This window comes from Cynocephalus volans, chromosome 1, assembly GCF_027409185.1.
Source record: "Cynocephalus volans isolate mCynVol1 chromosome 1, mCynVol1.pri, whole genome shotgun sequence".
In the NCBI taxonomy this organism is placed as follows: Eukaryota; Metazoa; Chordata; class Mammalia; order Dermoptera; family Cynocephalidae; genus Cynocephalus; species Cynocephalus volans.
The window spans coordinates 299,772,255-299,790,615 of record NC_084460.1 but is presented as its reverse complement, the minus strand read 5'-3'; the positions used below and the strand labels follow the sequence as shown (position 1 = coordinate 299,790,615).

At 44.1% G+C, this 18,361-nt stretch overlaps 1 protein-coding gene across 2 annotated transcripts in view; it reads right to left on the bottom strand.

The window, feature by feature from the left end:
• The window catches only part of SCLY (selenocysteine lyase), a 39,444-nt gene extending 21,288 nt beyond the window's left edge, over positions 1 to 18,156 (bottom strand). Inside the window, exons 1-4 of one of the 2 annotated variants that reach the window (XM_063101116.1) lie at positions 18,094 to 18,156; positions 15,792 to 15,904; positions 9,599 to 9,699; positions 3,365 to 3,545 (exon numbers count right to left, since the gene is read on the bottom strand). In XM_063101116.1, the coding sequence (XP_062957186.1) occupies positions 3,365 to 3,545; positions 9,599 to 9,699; positions 15,792 to 15,904; positions 18,094 to 18,149 (451 nt within the window). In that variant the 5' untranslated portion in view covers positions 18,150 to 18,156. Of the gene's footprint in view, positions 1 to 3,364; positions 3,546 to 9,598; positions 9,700 to 10,002; positions 10,101 to 15,791; positions 15,905 to 18,093 lie in introns of those variants that run through there. The other variant, XM_063101122.1, reaches the window with a different exon arrangement.
• Positions 18,157 to 18,361: the final 205 nt, after the last annotated feature.

The following is an 18,361-nucleotide window of genomic DNA, read 5'->3' as shown; positions in this document are numbered from 1 at the left end:
AGTTAGATTTTTTTGTGGAAATTAACAATCTGATCCTAAAATTATTTAGGGAATTCAAGGGACTCAGAATAGCTAAAACAATCTTGATAAAGAAGAAAAAATTTGGAGGATTCACACATCCCAATTTCAAAACCACAAAGCTACAGGAAAACAGTTTGGTATCTACATAAAAACAGACATATAGATCAATGGAATTGAACTGAGAGTCCAGAAATAAATTTTCACATACTTGTACATGATCAATTGATTTTTGACAATAGTACCCATATCATTCATGCAAAAGCATGAAGTTGGACTCTTACCTCACACCATATGCAAAATTCACTCAAAATGCATCAGAGACCTAAAGGTAAGCACTAAAACTATAAAACTCTCAGGAGAAAATATAGGAGCAAATCTTCATGACCTTGGGTAGGGCAAAGCCTTCTTAGATATGACATGAGAGACCAAAAAAAAAAAAAAAAAAACCACACAGATTTCATTAAAAGCAAAACCTTTCATTCTTCAAAGGATAACATTGGGAGAGAAGAGAAAACCCCTAGGATGGGAGAAAATACTTGCAAATTATACATCTGACAAGGAACCTGTATCAAGCATATATAAAGAACATTTACAACTCAATAATGAAAATATGGGCAAGGATTTGAATAGACATTTCTCCAAGAAGACATATACAAATGGCCAATAAGTACATGAAAAGATGCTCAAAACTATTTAGCGGGCCGAGCCCATGGCACACTTGGTAGAGTGCTGCGCTGGCAGCGCGGCGACGCTCCCGCCACGGGTTCGGATCCTATATAGGACTGACCGGTGCACTCACTGGCTGAGTGCCGGTCATGAAAAAAAATGACAAAAAAAAAAAAAAAAAAACTATTTAGCCATCAGGGAACTGCAAATCAAAACCACAATGAGATACTACTTTACAACCACTAGAAGGGCTATAATAAAAAAGACAAATAAAAAAGATAACAAATGTTAGTGAGGATATGGAGAAAGTGGAACCATCATAACCTGCTCATGGGAATATATAATGGTATAGCTACTTTGGAAAACAAAGGTTAAGGTAAAACACAGAGTGACCTCAGAAATTGTCAAACATGGAGTTACCATACGACCCAGCGTCCCCAATCATAGGTACAGACCCAAGAGAAATGAAATATATATCTGCACAAAACCTCATATACAAATGGTCATAGTAGCATTATTCATAGTAGCCAAAAAATGGTAGCAATCTAAATATCTATCAACTGATGAATGGATAAATAAAATGTGGTCTATATATACAATGGATTATTATTCATCCATAAAAAGGAATTAAGAACTTATTCATGCTACAACATGGGTAAACCTTGAAAACATTATGCTGAGTGAAAGAAGCCAGTTACAAAAGACCACATACTGCACGATTCCATCCATACCAAAGTTCAGAACAGGCAAATCTACAGAGACAGAAAGTAGATTAGTGGTTGCCTGGAGTTGAGGGAAATGAAGATTTAGAGTTGATTGGTACAAGGCTTCTTTCTGGGGTGATGAAAATGTTCTGTAATTGGTTGTCGTGATGGTTGTACAACTCTGTGTATATACTCACAACCGGTGAATCGTACACTTTAAAGGGGTGGATCATACCTCATTAAGGCTGATGTCTAAAGAAAACCACTGGGCGATGTGCAGATGAAGGGGTGTGAGGAAGTCTCAGGGTCCAGTCCTCATTTTTATATTGGGGAGTCAACAACAAATGCTTGAGCTGATAAACCAAGAAATGCAGATCATGTTTTTTAAGCTTTTTAGTATTAAAATGAAAGTAACTGGAATTACACAGATAACCACAGAAAAACTCAAAGCGAACTGTGACAGTGGCTGTCTGTGAGGAGGACTAGGCAGGGAAGAGCCTTCACTTTTTCTTCATGTTTCTATAACGTTTTTGCTATTTCCAACACAGGCACATCTATACTTTTTAAAATCTTTGTATGATTTTAAACAAGGTTAAATGCAACAGTAACTAATAATGATCTCCACTAAGTTGCCCTTCCCTGTATTAGTAAAACACAGAAAAAAAGGTATCAGGGACTAAAAGTAACTACGACTTACATAAGAAAGTTGGATCACGGGCCGGCCCGTGGCTCACTCGGTAGAGTGCGGTGCTGATAACACCAAGGCCACGGGTTCGGATCCTATATAGGGATGGCCGGTTAGCTCACTGGCTGAGCGTGGTGCTGACAACACCAAGCCAAGGGTTGAGATCCCCTTACCGGTCATCTTTTTTTAAAAAAAAAAAAGAAAGTTGGATCTGACATTTTTTTTAAATGGTGAAAAATTTAATCTTGGCATCTAAATCCTTCATGTGAATATTTTCATCTGTTTGCAAGCATTCATGTAAGACCATGAAGAAAAAAACTTTTCCAGCAGTCAAAGAAGAAAATCAGTTAAAAGGCTTCATAGTCAAATCAAGCAGCTCTGCTACCGTCCCTCAATCTTCAAGATAAAAATACTTTCCTTTTGTTCACCTTCAGGTTCCAGGCAGATTAGATAAGAAAGAATGGTGAGAAGAAAATCATTTTCGTATTTACAGGAGAGTGTCAATTGACCTTGGCTGTCCTCTGGGAAGAAAAGGGCTCTTCACATTTTCACAAGTTAATAGTCTACACCCCCTGAACGTGTTACTCCTTCTTGAGACTTCCTATCACAGGACAAGTGAAAGGACACCCAGTCCGTGTGTGTGTGACAGTGACTTCTGTCACTGCTGGCCAAGCTTGCCTCCTCCCTCAGACTGCCTCACAAGCTGCAGGCCGTCGCCCACAGGCCTCCCGTGCGGCTCCTGCTTCCCACTCCCACGGTGACAGGCCCTCGCCTCCTCTGTGTGGACATAAGGTCCAGCGGGAGCTCATTTATTATTGTCTTCACACCGGAAGTTTACGTTTATTTGATCCTTCATATCAGAGGACGTGGGAGTCAAGATTTAATTATTAAAAGCAAATAGTGAAAAGCATTATTTATCAATTTATAGACACACCATTTAAAGGTTAAATACTTATTGTATATGAGTTTCAAATATCATTCAGTAATACAAATCACTAGTTCTACACATTGGTGATCAATTTTTTTTCCTAAGGAAAAGTGGTGGCCTTTACCAACTCCCTGTGTGGCAGGAGGGATGCAGCGTACCCATGCTCCTAGAAGGGCAGGCGGGAAGCCCGCATGCAGGGGAGCACGTGCTCCAGCCTTGCACCCTGCACACAGTGAGTGAGTCAGGGCCAGGGAGAGCTGAAACTCCATGTCCAAGGTCCATCCCGGCTCTGCCCACGGGCCACCCTCCCCAGTGGAGCTCAGCAGGCTGGTTCCAGGGCCGGTCCCCGCATTCACTCACCAGCCACTTGTTCTTCTGCCAGGTGTTCCAGGGGCAGACGGATGGAGTCGTGTTCCACTGTGCACGTGATGAAATGGGGCTTGGCCCCCTGCACTGGGCTGTGATGCTCAGCCGTGTCCCCCTTAGAGGTTTGGTTTTCATGGAAATATTTCACCATGGAATGGATTACTAAATTATTTGCCTGCGGAGACACAGTAGAAAAAGCATTTACAAAAACTGTCCTAAGGGAAGAGCTAGAGTAACAATCTCTCTCTTTTGTCATTTCCTTTTGTGGCTAACACTTAAAAAGATAATAGCCTCAAAAAATTAAACTTCCTGAGCTGCATCTTTTGAAAGACCTGTGGGTTTCAAACTTTTAAAAATTTTGGAATTCATTTTCAGTCAATTATGTCTATTTCATTGTTGAGCCACATTATGAATTTCCAAATTTTACACACCGGTCAAAAGAGAATGTTTCACCCAAGCGCCCATTGCTAGTGGGAGTATAAATTGGCATGAGGCATATGTATTATTAAGCGCCATGTGGCATACATGTCAAACAAACCCTTTGACCTGGCAATTCTGTTTCTCATACTTTTTCCCACAGCTACACTTGTACAGAAGCAAACTGATGGATGTGAAGGTTATTTGCTAAGTGTAGCATTGGTGTAACAGCAAAACCTTGGACAGCCCTTAAATGTCCAATAAAGGAACTTGTTAGATAAATTACAGGACATTCACTCAAAGGACACCAAGTGGATGTAAAAAACACCAAGAAAATGCTTAATATGCTGATGTTGAAAGATCCCAAATATATTGTTTTAAAAAAAGGTGGCAAACATATATGGTATCCTACAATTTGTATAACAAGGGGGAAATAAATACACATTTGCTTATATATGCAAAAGAATCCTTTATAAGGTAAAAAGGGAAGAATATACAAAGCTACATGCTTATTTGCTTTTAATGCACAGGCTGTATCTCTGGAGGACGTGAAAGAAAACAGCAATATTGGTCTCCTGCAGGGAGAGGAAGTGGATGACTGAGAGATTGGGGTGGAAGAAAACTTTTCTCTCATTGCTAAGTCTGGCAGAAAAGTGTGTAAAATATAAACATAGAGCTTAAGGAAAAGTAGCACAGTGAATACCTGGGTTTGCAGACAAAGAATCCTGCCCAAGCCACGGGAGTCCCTCCAGCCCCCCCCCCCCCCCCCCCCGCAGGGCTAACACCCGCCCCGGCAATCATTTCCTTGCTTTTCTTTATACTTTCACTTCCTGTGTAAGCATCCCTAATCAACATTGTTTAGCCTCTTTTTGACCTTCATATGAATGGAACTGAACTGAATTTTCCTCTCAATTAGAGACTTGACCTATTCGAGTATCTGAGAACAGTCCACAGCGGAATCTTGGCAGAAGCTGCTTGTACTGAGCCGAGACACTCACATAGAGCAGCCTGCACTCAGAGTACTCCGATGCCACCGAGAGCTTAATAGGTGTGCCCCGGGGTGGGGGGAACCGAGGAAGCGACCTAGTGTTTCATCCAAATCTGAGAAGCACCAAATTTAAAAAAGGTGAGGAACTGGTCAGGGATGTGCAATTCAGATATGCTTCGATAAAGAGATGGGTGGTTCTTTTAAAGTCCCAGGTCAAACCCTTGTAGAAACACTGATGCCCAGCACAGAGACTCTGGGTCCAGAAGGAAGGCCTTCTAGGCTCCATGGGGCTGCAAGGCCCTGCAATCCCCTTTCAGGGGGTCCTGTGTTCACCACAGGGACCAGAGGTCACAGTGGATGGCGGTGTGAAAGCTGATCCCAACGACGGATGTCCTGAGACCCTGCTGTGCTCTCATCCATCACAGGTAGCTGCTGAGAAGAGGCACAGGACTCCACATTGACCAGGCAGATCCTGTCATCCCCAAGAAACCCGGCAATGGCAACTCTCCCCCAAGCGGCACTGGGAACACAGCAATGATCTGTCAGAACCAGTACGTCACATTTAAAAATGTATCCATGTCCTCCCAGGTCACAATGTTCCACAGCGCCTAGCCCCAGATCGAGACCAGGAGGGCCCCACTGGGCAGCTGGAGCTGAGGTGGCTTTTCCTGGTAAGCCACAGAGTTGAGTCCTGGGGTCAAGGTCACAGGGCCCAGGGGACTGGTGGCACACTCTACCTCCCCTTACTTGGTCAAGCCACCGTGGCTCTGCCCTGTCAGGAGAAACCCATTCTTTTGACTGACTTCTTTCACTCGACACCGTAAGCTACACCGTCAGTGCTGCACACAGCTGTGTGGTTTCATACTGCATGACTGCATCACAGGCATTAACACTTACCAATTCTACTTGTGGAGGGCACATGGATTGCTCCCAGTGTTTGCTATTATGAATGACACTGCTATGAACATTCTTGTACCTGTCCCCTGGAGCACTGCCACGTGTTCTAGGATATATGCCCATAAGTGGAGCTGCTGGCTGACAGGGCATGCATGTGTCCAACTTTACCAGGCAATGCCGACCCATGTCCCTAAATGGTTTTCCAACTTACACTCCTACCAGCACCGTTCTTTGTACCACTGGACGTCTTAATCAATTTCTACTGTTCTGATGGGGGTGTAGAGGCCTTTCCTTGTTCATTCTTTCACTCTGACGACTTATGAGGCTGAGTATTGTTGCATATGTAGAAACCATGTGGGCTTCTCCTTTGTGAACTGTGTATTCAAGTTTCTTGCCCATTTTCTATTGCATTATCTTCCTTTTAATGATTTGTATAAGTTCTTTCTTGTATTCTAGATGCTAGTTTTTTGTCAGTTCCGTGCTGGAAAAATCTTCTCCCATTGTCTCGCTTGTCTTTTTATTTTTTTCATAGTATTGTTTGATGAATCCAGTTTGTTTTATTGTTTCTGTTGTGACAGATTTCCTCAGTGTTTCCCTTTACAGTTAATGCTTTCTGTACTGTAAGAAATCCTTCATTCTTAAATACCACAAAAAAAGTCTTAAGACATTGAAAAAGACTAAGATCATAGAAAATATGACCACAATAAGGGAAGGAAATTTAGAAAATACACAAATGTGTGGGAATTAAAAAACACTCTCCTAAATAAACAATGGATAAAAGGAAATATCACAGGGAAATTAGAGAGTACTCTGAGATAAAGATCACAGCACAATATATCAAAATTTTAGGATGCAGGGCTCATGGAGTGCTTACAGAAAAATTTATACTTGTAAACATATATATTAAAAATTTTTAAAATCTCAAACCAGTAATGTAAACTTCTACCTTAAGAAAATAGAAAAAGAAGAGCAAACTAAATCAAAAGCAAATATAAGTAGGAAATAACAAAGATTACAACAGAAATATATGAAATAGGGAATTAGAAAAACAATAGAGAAAACCAACAAAACCAAAAGTTGATTCTTTAAAAAGAGCAATAAAATTTGCAAACCTTTATCTAGATTGACCAAGAAAAAAAAGAGTAGACTGAAATTACTAAAATCAGAAATAAATCTGGGCCATTACATTGTCATTATGATTTTTTGTGGTGGTAAGATTTAGTTTCTTTCTCTCTTTCTCATTTATATTTTTGTTCTACCAGTGAGTTTTGTTCTTTCTTGTGTATTTGTGGTAGTGTTTATTGTTTTTCAGATTCCAGATGCTGGACTTCATTGAGGATTTCTTGTAGGGCTGGTCATGTGGTGGTGAACTCCACAGTTTTTATTTGTTTGGAAAATACACTATTTTCCCTTCATTTCTGAAGGACAGCCTTGCTGGGTATAGTATTCTTGGCTGGCAGGGTTTTTTTCTTTTAGTATTTTGAATATATCATCCCATTTTCTTCTGGCCTGTGGAGTTTCTGTTGATAAGTCTGCTGTTAGTCTGATAGGGTCTCCCGTGTAGGTGACTTGACACTTTTCTCTTGCTTCTTTCAAGACTGTCCTTGTCTTTGAGCTTTGCCAGTTTGAGTACATGTGTCTTGGAGAAGATCTTTTTCGGTTGAATCTGTTTGGGGACCTTAGAGCCTCCTAGATCTGAAGGTCTGTGTTTCTCTTTACATGGGAAATTTTGTTATTATTTCATTAAACATGTTTTCAATGCCTTTTCCTTTTTCTCCTTATGGAACAACCATAACTCAAATGTTTATGTGCTTAAGGCTGTCTGATAACTCTCTTAGATTTTCTTCATTTTTAAAATTCTTTTTTCCTTTGTCTACCTGGGTTATTTCAAAAAGACTATCTTCAAGATCAGAAATTCTTTCTTCTTGTTTCAGCCTGCTGCTTAAGCTACTAGTTCTGTTTTTTATTTCACTGAGTGAATCTTTCAGTTCTATGAGTTCTGCTACATTCTTGTGTGTGTGTGTCTTAAAAGTTCATTTATTTTAGAACTGAAAGATAGAGGTTCTTTTTAAAAATTTTTTACTTCTCTACATTCTAAGATGTAGTTGTGGAGCAGACGGGGGAAGGGGTAGAGGGAAAGGGTGGGAAGAAGAGGAAGGGGGGGTTGTGGTCAAAGCCCATGGCACTCCCTCATTCCAACAGGAGAGCCCGGGGGCTTCCAGCAGTGGCTCGGTTGTGGCTTGGCTGGATATGGACTTCAGTGGGGCATGGCTGAGGTCTTTGGCCCCCTACTACCCTGGCTCAGAAGCCCAGAGTGCTTCCAGCGGTGGCCTGGTGGTCATTGCTGGGCTGGGTGTGGATGTCAGGGGGTGTGTGGCTGAGGTCCTTGGCCCCCCCACTGCCCAGGCTTGGGGACCTGGAGCAACTCTGGCGGTGGCTCAGTGGTTGTCACTGGGCTTGCTACGGACATCAGGGGGGCGTGGCTGAGGTGCTCAGCATCCCACCCACCCCAGCTTGGGAGCCTGGGGCACTTTGGTGGTGGCCTGGTGGTTGTTGCTGGGCTAGATGCAGATGTCAGGGGATTTGGCTGAGGCCCTCGGCCCTCACCCAACTCTGGCTTGGGAGCCTGGGGGGCTTCTGGTCCTTCTAGGTCTTACAGGTGTTCTTTGGTAGTATTAGACCTTTACTGGTTAATATCACAACTTTGTCTGATCTATGGGTGTTTTGTTTTTTCTTTCAGTTTTGTGTTGGATTATTCACTATTCCCACCAATTAAACTCTGTACTGGAACTAATTTGCTGCCCTTTGGTTACTTCTAAAATGGGGGAACTTCCTGTGGGAACTAGCATTTGAGCCCCGTGGTTTAGCTAAATTGCTGCTTTGCTGCTGCTCTGGGGAAGGCTTTTTGTGCAGCTCAGGTTTTAACTGTTGACCTTGTAAGCACTTCTGGGTCTTGTGAGGTCCAATATGGCTGGGTTATGTGGAAAGTCTTGTCTGGGCCCGTGTCTTTTCAGCAAACTGTACCCCCTGCAGTTCTATATTCCTGACTAGTGTCCACCGAGTGGGCATTTGCTGATTGGGGGGCAGATCGCTGTGCCCCAGTGTTCCCCCGGTGGGCTTTGAAGCTTTCAGTAATATTTCTAACTTTCCCAGTGGTGGCCAGAGTCTTACAAATTCTTTACTAGATTTAGTATTTGATATTTTTTGATGCTCTGGCAAAAACCTATTTGTTGCTAGCATATAAAAATCCAATTGATATATATATATATATATTTGGCAGCTGGCCAGTACAGGGATCTGAACCCTTAACCTTGGTGTTATAACACTGTGCTCTAACCAAATGAACTAGTTGGCCAGCCCTCCAGTTGAATTTTGTACCTAAAATCTATGCTAAATTTTCTTATTAACTCTAACAATCTAGCTGTAGCTGCTTTTGGTCTTCCCCTGTGGACAGTCAAATCACCAGTGGATAACTGTTGGGCCTTCCTTTCCAGGAAGGGAATGAAACAAGGTGTGTGACTAATTGAGCAAAGGCCGTGATGCCCATCACAACATTTTTGAGTATCTTCTGTCAATTTACAAATAAGTACCTTTGGGATTGATCAAACCCCAAATTCTTGATAAGACAGACAATTTAGTATGGATTCAAAGGAATGATTCCAGGGCAAAATAAAGGGGAAACTTTCTTTATTGAAACAACAAAGCAAAGCAAGTTACTTTATCCATTATATTACAAAAATCCTAACAGCCATCATGAATTTACTTATAAGATAAACATTGGCTAATTTGACATAGAGCAAGACCAAGCATTACTCTTTCTTAAAAAAAAACAAAAAAACCCAAAAACAACAACCAAGAAGGAACCATCTTCCATATTTTATTACAACTTATAGTTAGAAGAATGTGAGTTTATTTAGAAACTTTACCTCGGTGCCCCCAGAAGTGAAGATTATGTCTTGAGATTTTCCACCTATCATCTTCGCAAGGTTTTCCCGAGCTGTATTTATAATATCCTTGGCCTTTCTACCTTGAGAGACCAAAAAGGAAATTAATTAGCATTGCCTACAAGGACAATCAACATGTTTAAAAGAACAGCCAAATGCAAACGAGCAAGAGATCTGAGTGGGCAATTCTAAGAGGAAACATGTCCCATTAACGTGAATACAACAATATGCTACAACCTAGAAATAACTTGGCAAAGGGACAGCAGTAAGACATTAGCAAATCAGTGAAAACTACTGAGATTTAAGTAACTTAGTGAGAGCCAGAAATAAATATGGGGGGATGCGTGGGAACCCTAAAGTTCCCTAAGACACAGCTTTCTTCTTACCGGAGGCTACAGGAGAAGGGAAGCTGTGGCCTTCTGCCTTGCTTCCCATTCATCAAGACAGGAGAGTGAAAGGATGGAATAATGTGCTTAAGGTCACGCTGCAAAACAACAAAAATAAGCAAAAATAGAACTCATGACTCCTCAACACAAAGTCCAATGCCACATCTCATACTGCAGGTGACCCTAGGTATACTAGAAAGGTTACTATCTCCAGATTGTATCTGCTTTCAAATAGGGACTATTACCCAGTTTCATTGTCTAGTAGGGAAACGCAGGAAACAAACCTCACAGCAGAGAAAGAAAGGCGCTGGGATGGGAATTCTGACAATTTCAGTGACCATTCTTAGTCTATAGACCAGTAGTCTCCAATTGACTATTCAGTCTTATTTGTAAAAACATTTGAGCAGGAGCCATAAAATATCATAAAACATCATAAAAAACAGAAATGTAAAAAGGTGAGGTAAAAATAAATATGCAAGGTAATTCTCACATGCCTCAACACTACTGTACAGATTTTAATTATAAATAGTGAAGGGCTATAGTGTCTAGGAAAACCTAGTCATCTTAGTTAATGCTATGTCAAAAGCACTGTAATAAACGTCAGTAATCTCAGGCAGGACTACTGCCTGTCACACACGCTTAGCTCTAGCTGGAATGTCACTCAAATCCTGACCACATACGTGTTCCGATTCTTTCTCCGAGATTCTGTTGAAAAGCCGCCCTCCCCCTCCAAGCCACTGGGCTGATTCCAAAGCAGGACTCCATCTCTGCCTCCTTTCTCACTTTCCTCCCCTTGGCCATCACTGTTGTGAGCATGGTGTGTAAATGTCCAAACTTTTCTCTATGTATGTATATGCCTTCATATAAGCATTTCATATGGTTTTCCTTTCTCTTTCCAAAATGGGTTTCATAACTGACATACTGATTTGCAAAAACGTCCTTATTCCACTTATCAAGAAGTTTGGAGACCTTTCTAAATAAGGACTCATGGGGCTAGCTTACTACTACCATATGCCTATTAGGCTGGCTGAAGTTAAGAGACTGCACATTCCACATGCTCGGGAGGGTATGGAGGAACTGGAACACTCAAAACAGTGCCAGGGGGAATGGAAAATGGTACACCCACTTTGGAGTGAGTTGGACAGCTCCTTACAAAGTCAAATGTACACCTACCATATGAGCCAGCCACTTTACTCCTAGGTGTTTATGGTAAACATTGTTTACCCAAGAGAAAAGAGAGCACATGTCCATCCAAAGACTTGACACGAGTGTTACATCAGAACCTGGCTTCCCTTTGCTATCTGCGCTCCTCTCCATATCCTTCTGAGCCCACTGTGATCAGGCATTCAGGCTCCTAGGCCCCCAAATCTACTCTTACCCAAGGTCCCTGTGTGGACAAATCCAAATTCAGGTACGAGGCTCAGTCCTCACCCCCTGCCCCTGCCAGCATCTCTCCCCTAGACCACTCGTCATCTTAGGAACATCATTTCAGGGGCCCTCCCTCCCCTCCGTGGCCAGGATTCCTTGGTCCCCCTGGTGGCTCAGCTCCAACTCCAGACTGCAGATGGCCGTGGGCCCTGCTCAGGTCCTCAGCCCCCTTCCCCCCAGCGACTCAAGGCTGTGAGTGCCCTTCCACGCTGGTGACCCCCAGGTTTCTAGTTCAGGCCCCTCCTCTGGACTCCACTTGCTCCTCCTGGACATCTTGCAGGCATCTGAAACCGCACATGCTCAGAGTCAAGTGCTTGATTTCTCCCAGAAACTTGCTCCTCTCTAAACCTTTCCTGTCTCAGTAGATAGCAACATAATCCTTCCAGGGCCCAGGCCTTTCTCATACCCATCAACCAATCCATCAGCAAATCCTGCAGGCTCTGCTGTCAAAACATGTTCAAAATTTGACTCTGCCACTCCACCGCCCCAGCCGCCAACTAAATCCAGGCCACCACAGCTCCCCTGACTCCACTGACCCCACCACGGTCCATTCCACACCTAGTGGTCAGAGTAATGCCTCAAAAACCAAAATACATTTTGTGCACCATGCCTTACCCCTTACCTTAGAACAGTGCTGGGCATACAGCAGGTGCTCAATCAATACTGGCTAAATCAGCTGTTTTCAAAATGTGGTTTGGAGAACCCTGGAGTCCCCAAGGCCCTTTCGGGGGTCCACAAAACCAAAACCATTTTCACAGTGATACTCGCTTGCCTGCTCCCCACAAATCTCCTCACAGTACACAGGGAAGCCTTCCAGAGGCTCCATGTGCAAATATTGCAACAGACTGCACACAGTAGGGCTAAGCACCACTTTTCTACTCAGCCAGACATGAAGGAGACCTTCAAATGTACAACAATGCCATTCTTCTCATTAAACTAGTTCTGTTTTGCAAAAGAGTTAATTTTTCATAAAAAGTTAACGTAATGAAATATTTTTAAAGAACTACTAAATACATACTTTTAAAGATTCTCAGTTTTAATTTCTAATATGGAAAATATCTATATGTATAGCATGCATAAACAAAAGCTCTTTGCAGTCCTTAATAATATTAAGAGTGTAAGAGGGTCATGAGACCAAAATGCTCGAGAGCCCCATGTTAAACCACTCTGCTCCGAACCCTCCAGCTCTCTCTGCCTCACTTCAATGAATGCAGGCCCCACAGTGGCCTCCACAGGCCTAGAAGAGGTCACCCCCCCAAACTTCTTGGACCCCATTCCACCACCCCACAACACTGCGGCACCACTTGGGCCCTCGTCACCTGTCATCATGCATACCCTCTGCCTGCAGTGCCCTCTGCCACACTCTGCCTTCTCATCTATGCAAATTGTGGTTATTAGAGAGGCCTCCCCAGGCCGTTCCATACAAGATGTGGCACCTCGGCACTGCCAAGCCCCGACCCTGCTCTGTGGCTCCTCACAGGACTTCCTTCACCTCATGGGTTTGTACTCGTGGATCTGTTCCTTGGCTACCCCGCCCCTGCACCCCCACTAACACGGATGCTCCAGGAGGGCCAGATGCCGTTTATTTTAGTCACTGCTTTGCCCTCCGGCACAGAGCTGCACAATTGAAGTGAATGCATGGATGAACTGAAACACCACAGGAGTCTGATTTTACATGCCATAGCAGGACTTGAGTCAGCGGAAATGAGGGCCCCAGTCTCCTAAGTCGCACAGACCCTCCGTGCTGACAGCACCAGAAGATGGTATTGGCACAGGCCCTGGAGAACTGAGTGGTGATGGTGGGAAAAGACCACAACCCAGAGGTAAAAGAGCTGGGTTCTATCCAGAGACCAGCCACATGACACTGTGTACCATCTGACTGCCCTGAGGGTTGGTGTCTCAACTATAAACCTGCCCCCTCACACGTTATCACTAATAACGTGCATGCAAAGGCACTGCAAACCCCACCCACGGTACAGCTTCATGACATCCTCCCAGTCGTCTTCCACAATCAAAGGGCATTTGTTTGGAAAAGCATTCACAAGTGACTTGGATGGAGAAGCCAGAGCACACAAGAGCAAAGCACATGCCTGTTGTCATTTCAACGTAAGAGCAGGAGGGAGGCACACTCAGAAAGCCATGCTACAGTGAATCCAATTTTTGCAATTAGCAAAGCTAAAATTTCCTTCCAAGTTTAAAAGAGATGTCTCCCTAAACCTGGGCTTTGGTAAACTTTTATTTTCATTACATTGTGTATGCCAATTGTAGATAAATTAAAAAACAGGAAACAAAAAGAAAATACCCCAAACCTCCCATAATACCCCTATTTGAGAACAACTGGTGTGAACGTATTTGGTGTGCATCCCATCTGGGCTGGGCTGCCAGCGGTCTTCTTACCCATTGTCTCTTCCTACCATGGTGGCATGGCCTTCATCTGCAGCTGGCATGTGACTGCCCAGAAGTAAGACTGCATTTCCCAGCTTATATTGCAGTTATGCGTGGCCATGTGACCAACCTCTGGGCAGAGTGGTTACTTGCAACTTCCAGAAATGTCCTTGAAGGACTCAGGCACACCTTTCTCCTCCTCTTCTCTCATTCCCACAGATGGGACTGCTGACACTATGGCTTGAGCTGGAGCAGCCATCCTGACCACAAGGGCCAAGGTGCATGCTGCGGATGGAAGAGGAATATGATAGAAAGACCTGGGTCCCTGACAACAGTGAAGCGACCACATGCGCCCTGGACTGTGCGAGACAAGTGAACTCCAAGCTGGTCAAGCCACTGCGGTTTTGATTTTCTGTCTCACAGCAAAACTATATAATACACTTCACATACGTGCTCACACACAAGTTTTTCTTGGGGATGGGGACTGGGGAAAACAATGAAGTCACTCTGCAGACCCACAACACGCCTTTTCCACTTGAACCAGATGCGAATGAGTGTTATCTTTCTAGGTCACTGACAGAGTCCATCATTGCTTTGAAAGGGTCCAGAACTCCACTACGAGGCTTTGCCACATTTTACAATCAGTCCTCAGCTGATGAACATGGAGGTTATTTCAAGGTTTTTGCTATTATAAGCAAGGCTCTGATAAACATCTTGGGTACCTAAAATTTTCCCACACATCCTCAATATTTTTGTTGAAATTCCTCTCAAAGATTTTAAATCATAATATTGTGAAAATAATTAAACCATTCTATAGTAAAGTGATTTTTGCTATTTTATTTTATTTTTTTGTGTTTCTACCTGAGAGCCAACAGAGTGTGAACTGCAATGCAACTCTGAGTTACAGTCCTTAATCTGTGTAGACAAAGACTGCCAAGCAGGCTAAAAGCCACTGACAGGCTTCATTCAGCCAGGATCATTATTCCTCCCTGAGAGGTATTCCCAAACTTCATGATAAAATGCCTTTTATCAGCACTTAATTATTCTCTGTAATACCAAGTTTAAAACATCAGAAAATTCAGTTTTACTAGAAGGGATGAGACACAGTCAATGTCTGTAAGATTAGCCAGAATACATGCACCGAACAAACTAACAAATAAGTTAACGAATGACTAGCATCTGATTTTGAAAAAGCTCTTAGTTATCAAGTTGCTGTGAAACATTTAATAAGAAAATGGATATGAAGACACATTAAACCCTGTAAAGCTATACATATGTATTACAAAATCCTACAGCTTGGCAACATTCTGTTTGAAGAGTTATTCCAGTTCATCATAATCCACAGTTAATTTATCTTAATTAACCCTAATAAACATTAAATAGGAAAGGTGAGACTTTAGCCCGCCCATTCGTCTGAAAAACATAATGTAACTCTGCCACATAACTACTGACTTGAAGCAAATTATTTTCCAAAACTTCCAATTTACTGCTGTAAATTATAACAATACATCAGAAACAAATAAGAATATATTTATAATTATAACTAAAGTAATGAGTTTTAAAGTAATTTTCACTTTAAAAAGGCCAGGATTGTATGTGACCCTGGTGTTTTAAAAGACACATTTTGTAAATTTTGTGAGGATCAACCGAGCCAGATATGTGAAAGGGTTTTAATAGATACTGTTACAAATAATTCTTAATAAGACATCCTTTTCATCTGGGAAAGGGTGACAGGAGAGCACATTAAAGATTAAACACTAAAGGTTAAAGATTATACTATCAGCGAGGTTCAGCTTACAAACCTGGACTTCTCAAAAGAAAACTACCAAAACCTACAGCTAAAGATTTGCAGGCAACAGAAAATCTATTCAAAACAGAGCCATTACATATGGGTGTACAGTTTCATTAAGAGCACCTCTGCCCCCCATCATCTCCGATCTGTGACTTTGTGCCACGTGCACACGTCCTAGAATTACCTGCTGGATATGGACTGCTGGGATTTCCCCAGGCTTCCTGCATGGCCTCGGTCATGGCCAGGATAACTTCTGGCTCTAAGGGAGTGGTTGCATTATAGTCCATATAAACTTTCCTGAAGGAAAGAAAAAGGTGATTAAGAAAAAGGAAATAAATATGGGAAACTCAGCAGCTCTATGTCTATCATTACATCACCAGGAGCAAATGACGTGAAGGGTAGGGTGACCTTCTGCTTAAACACTGCAGGTTTCCACAAACTGCACTTAAGAATATCCAGATCTTCATTACGTATGGAAAATGTACACGTAACTGCTAATCATCTAGTACTTGCAAGTTTCTTTTATAATCGACAGGAGACCATCCATTTAGGTTTTCAAAATTTGGTTCCACCCCTTGGTAGGATTAGTTCTGGTGGGCCTGGATTGGACACCCGCCTGCTACAACGAATAGGTCTGCAGCTTTACTCTGAGGGCAGGACATTCAGGGTGCTGCACGTTCCTGAGGAATTTTCCTGTTTGCTTAACTTCATCAGGAGTTTTCCTCTATTTCCCTGCACCCATTTCTGTGATGGCCTGTGAGGCTTCAAGGGGTCTGGGTGCCCACTTCCTCCCTCCTAGCTTCCACCACACTGGCCTTCCCCCTGGGGCAGGCCTGCTTCTGCCTCAGGCTCCACACTTCTGGCTTCCTTTGCCCAGAATGACCATGCCACCCCCTACCCCGCCTGACTTTTTCACTGCCTTCGTTCCACCTTGTCCTTGGTGGGGCTCCCCACAGCTCTATTTAAAATTGTGGCCCCTGCCCTGGCCTCCCCAGAAACCTGTTTCCCCTTCCCTCCTTTCTTCCTCCACGGATCATGTGACAGACCCAGTGTGTTCCTGTTTAGTGTCTATCTCAGCAAAGTAAGAGAAGCGCAGCTCCACCAGGGTGCGGGTTTTGTGTTTTCCTCACTGCTCTATGGCCAGCGCTGAAGACGATGCTTCCACGTAGCAGGGGCTTGATTTACAAAATGATAAAGTAAATGCCACAGAAAATACAAATCCCCTGAAAGATTCCTAAGAAAAATTTATCTGTATATATTTTTACAAGTTTCAGAAACCTTCAGAAATATATATAGTAGGTAATCTTGCCTGACACCACTAATTATTTTACCTGATTTTTAAATAAAGATCAGTGTTGAAACCAATCCACGTGAAAACTCAAATACAATTACTAATGGCGGCTGTTAAGCTCTAGAGTGTGAACAGAATGTGCCTTAGTTTTAATGCAGCACCTTTCCCACAAGCTGTTAAAATCTCCCCGAAGGTCCAAGGCTTCAGGGCTTTGGGGACCCTGACTGCCCATCCTTCACCACTCTGGTATTAGTGTTAATAGTCCCAGAAATCTCCTGGTCACCACTCTGGTATTAGTGTTAATAGTCCCAGAAATCTCCTGGCCCTGCTGAGACTTTCCATGTGCCTCTAAATCTGCTGTTCTTTCCTACTAAAAAACGACTCCAAAGTACCTCGGACAGCTCGTGTCTGCCGAGCAAAAGCAGCTTTTCAACCTGTAGCTCGGCTGAACTGACTTGCGGCTTGAATTTCAGAATATTTTACAGGTTACTCTGCTCCATGACTTGCTACTTCCTTAAAGCGCTATCAATATTGGATGAGAAAGTTAAACTTTATTAGTTTCATAAGCAAAAATTAAAAGGCATGGGAATCTCCTCTCCACTTTCTCTTAGGGGACATTTCCCCAGGTCCCTTTTCTCTGTCCCAACCACTGCAGGACATCTACTGGAAGAGGCGCTGAGACTCAGGCCTGAACCCGGATTCTAAGGACCCTCATATCCCGGTTCCCTGCTTGCTCCCCTGACCCCCCACCCTGCCTCTACTCTCTACAAAGCAGCCAAAAAGGTTCACTCAAGACACACTTAACTTACATCCCCGCCCTGCTCCAAAGCCCCCACGCTCAGGACAGACCCCTTAGTCTCCCTGGACACTGTGGCTGTCCCGGGTCACCCTGCCCAGCCCCCGCTCTCCAGCCGCGCGGGCTCCCTGCCGTGCCGCACCCGGGGCTTCCGCAGGGCCGTGCCCGCCCCCTGCCATACTCTTTCCCGGAGCGTGGAGGCCCGACGCCTGGACGTCACTCAGGTTTCAGTTCAAGGGTCACCTCCGGGCCCCTCCGAGGCCACCCTCGCGCCCGCCCGTGCCCGCAGCTCGCATCCCTCATTTAGGCCGCCCCTCCGCGCCCTGGCTCTGCAGTGCCCAGAGGGCTTCCTGAAGGAAGGCGCGCGCAGCCCTGCCCGCCCTCCGCTGCGGCACGCACCAGTCCGGCGCGCTCTTCTCCAGGCGGTCTCTCCTCGGCGCCGCGCCCGCCTCCATCGCGCCTGCTTCTGTCGCGCCCCGGGGCGCGCCCGGATTGGCTGAGCGGCGCCGGCCAATCCGCGCGCTTCAGAGGGCCGCCCAGCACGCAGCGGGGGCCGTGAGGCCAGAGAATTGGCTGTACGGGGTCAGGTGACGGGAGGGGGCGGGGCCTGGCGCGCCGCACAGGGCTAGTGCGGAGGGCGGGCTGCGGCGGCGTCTCCTGGGCAACC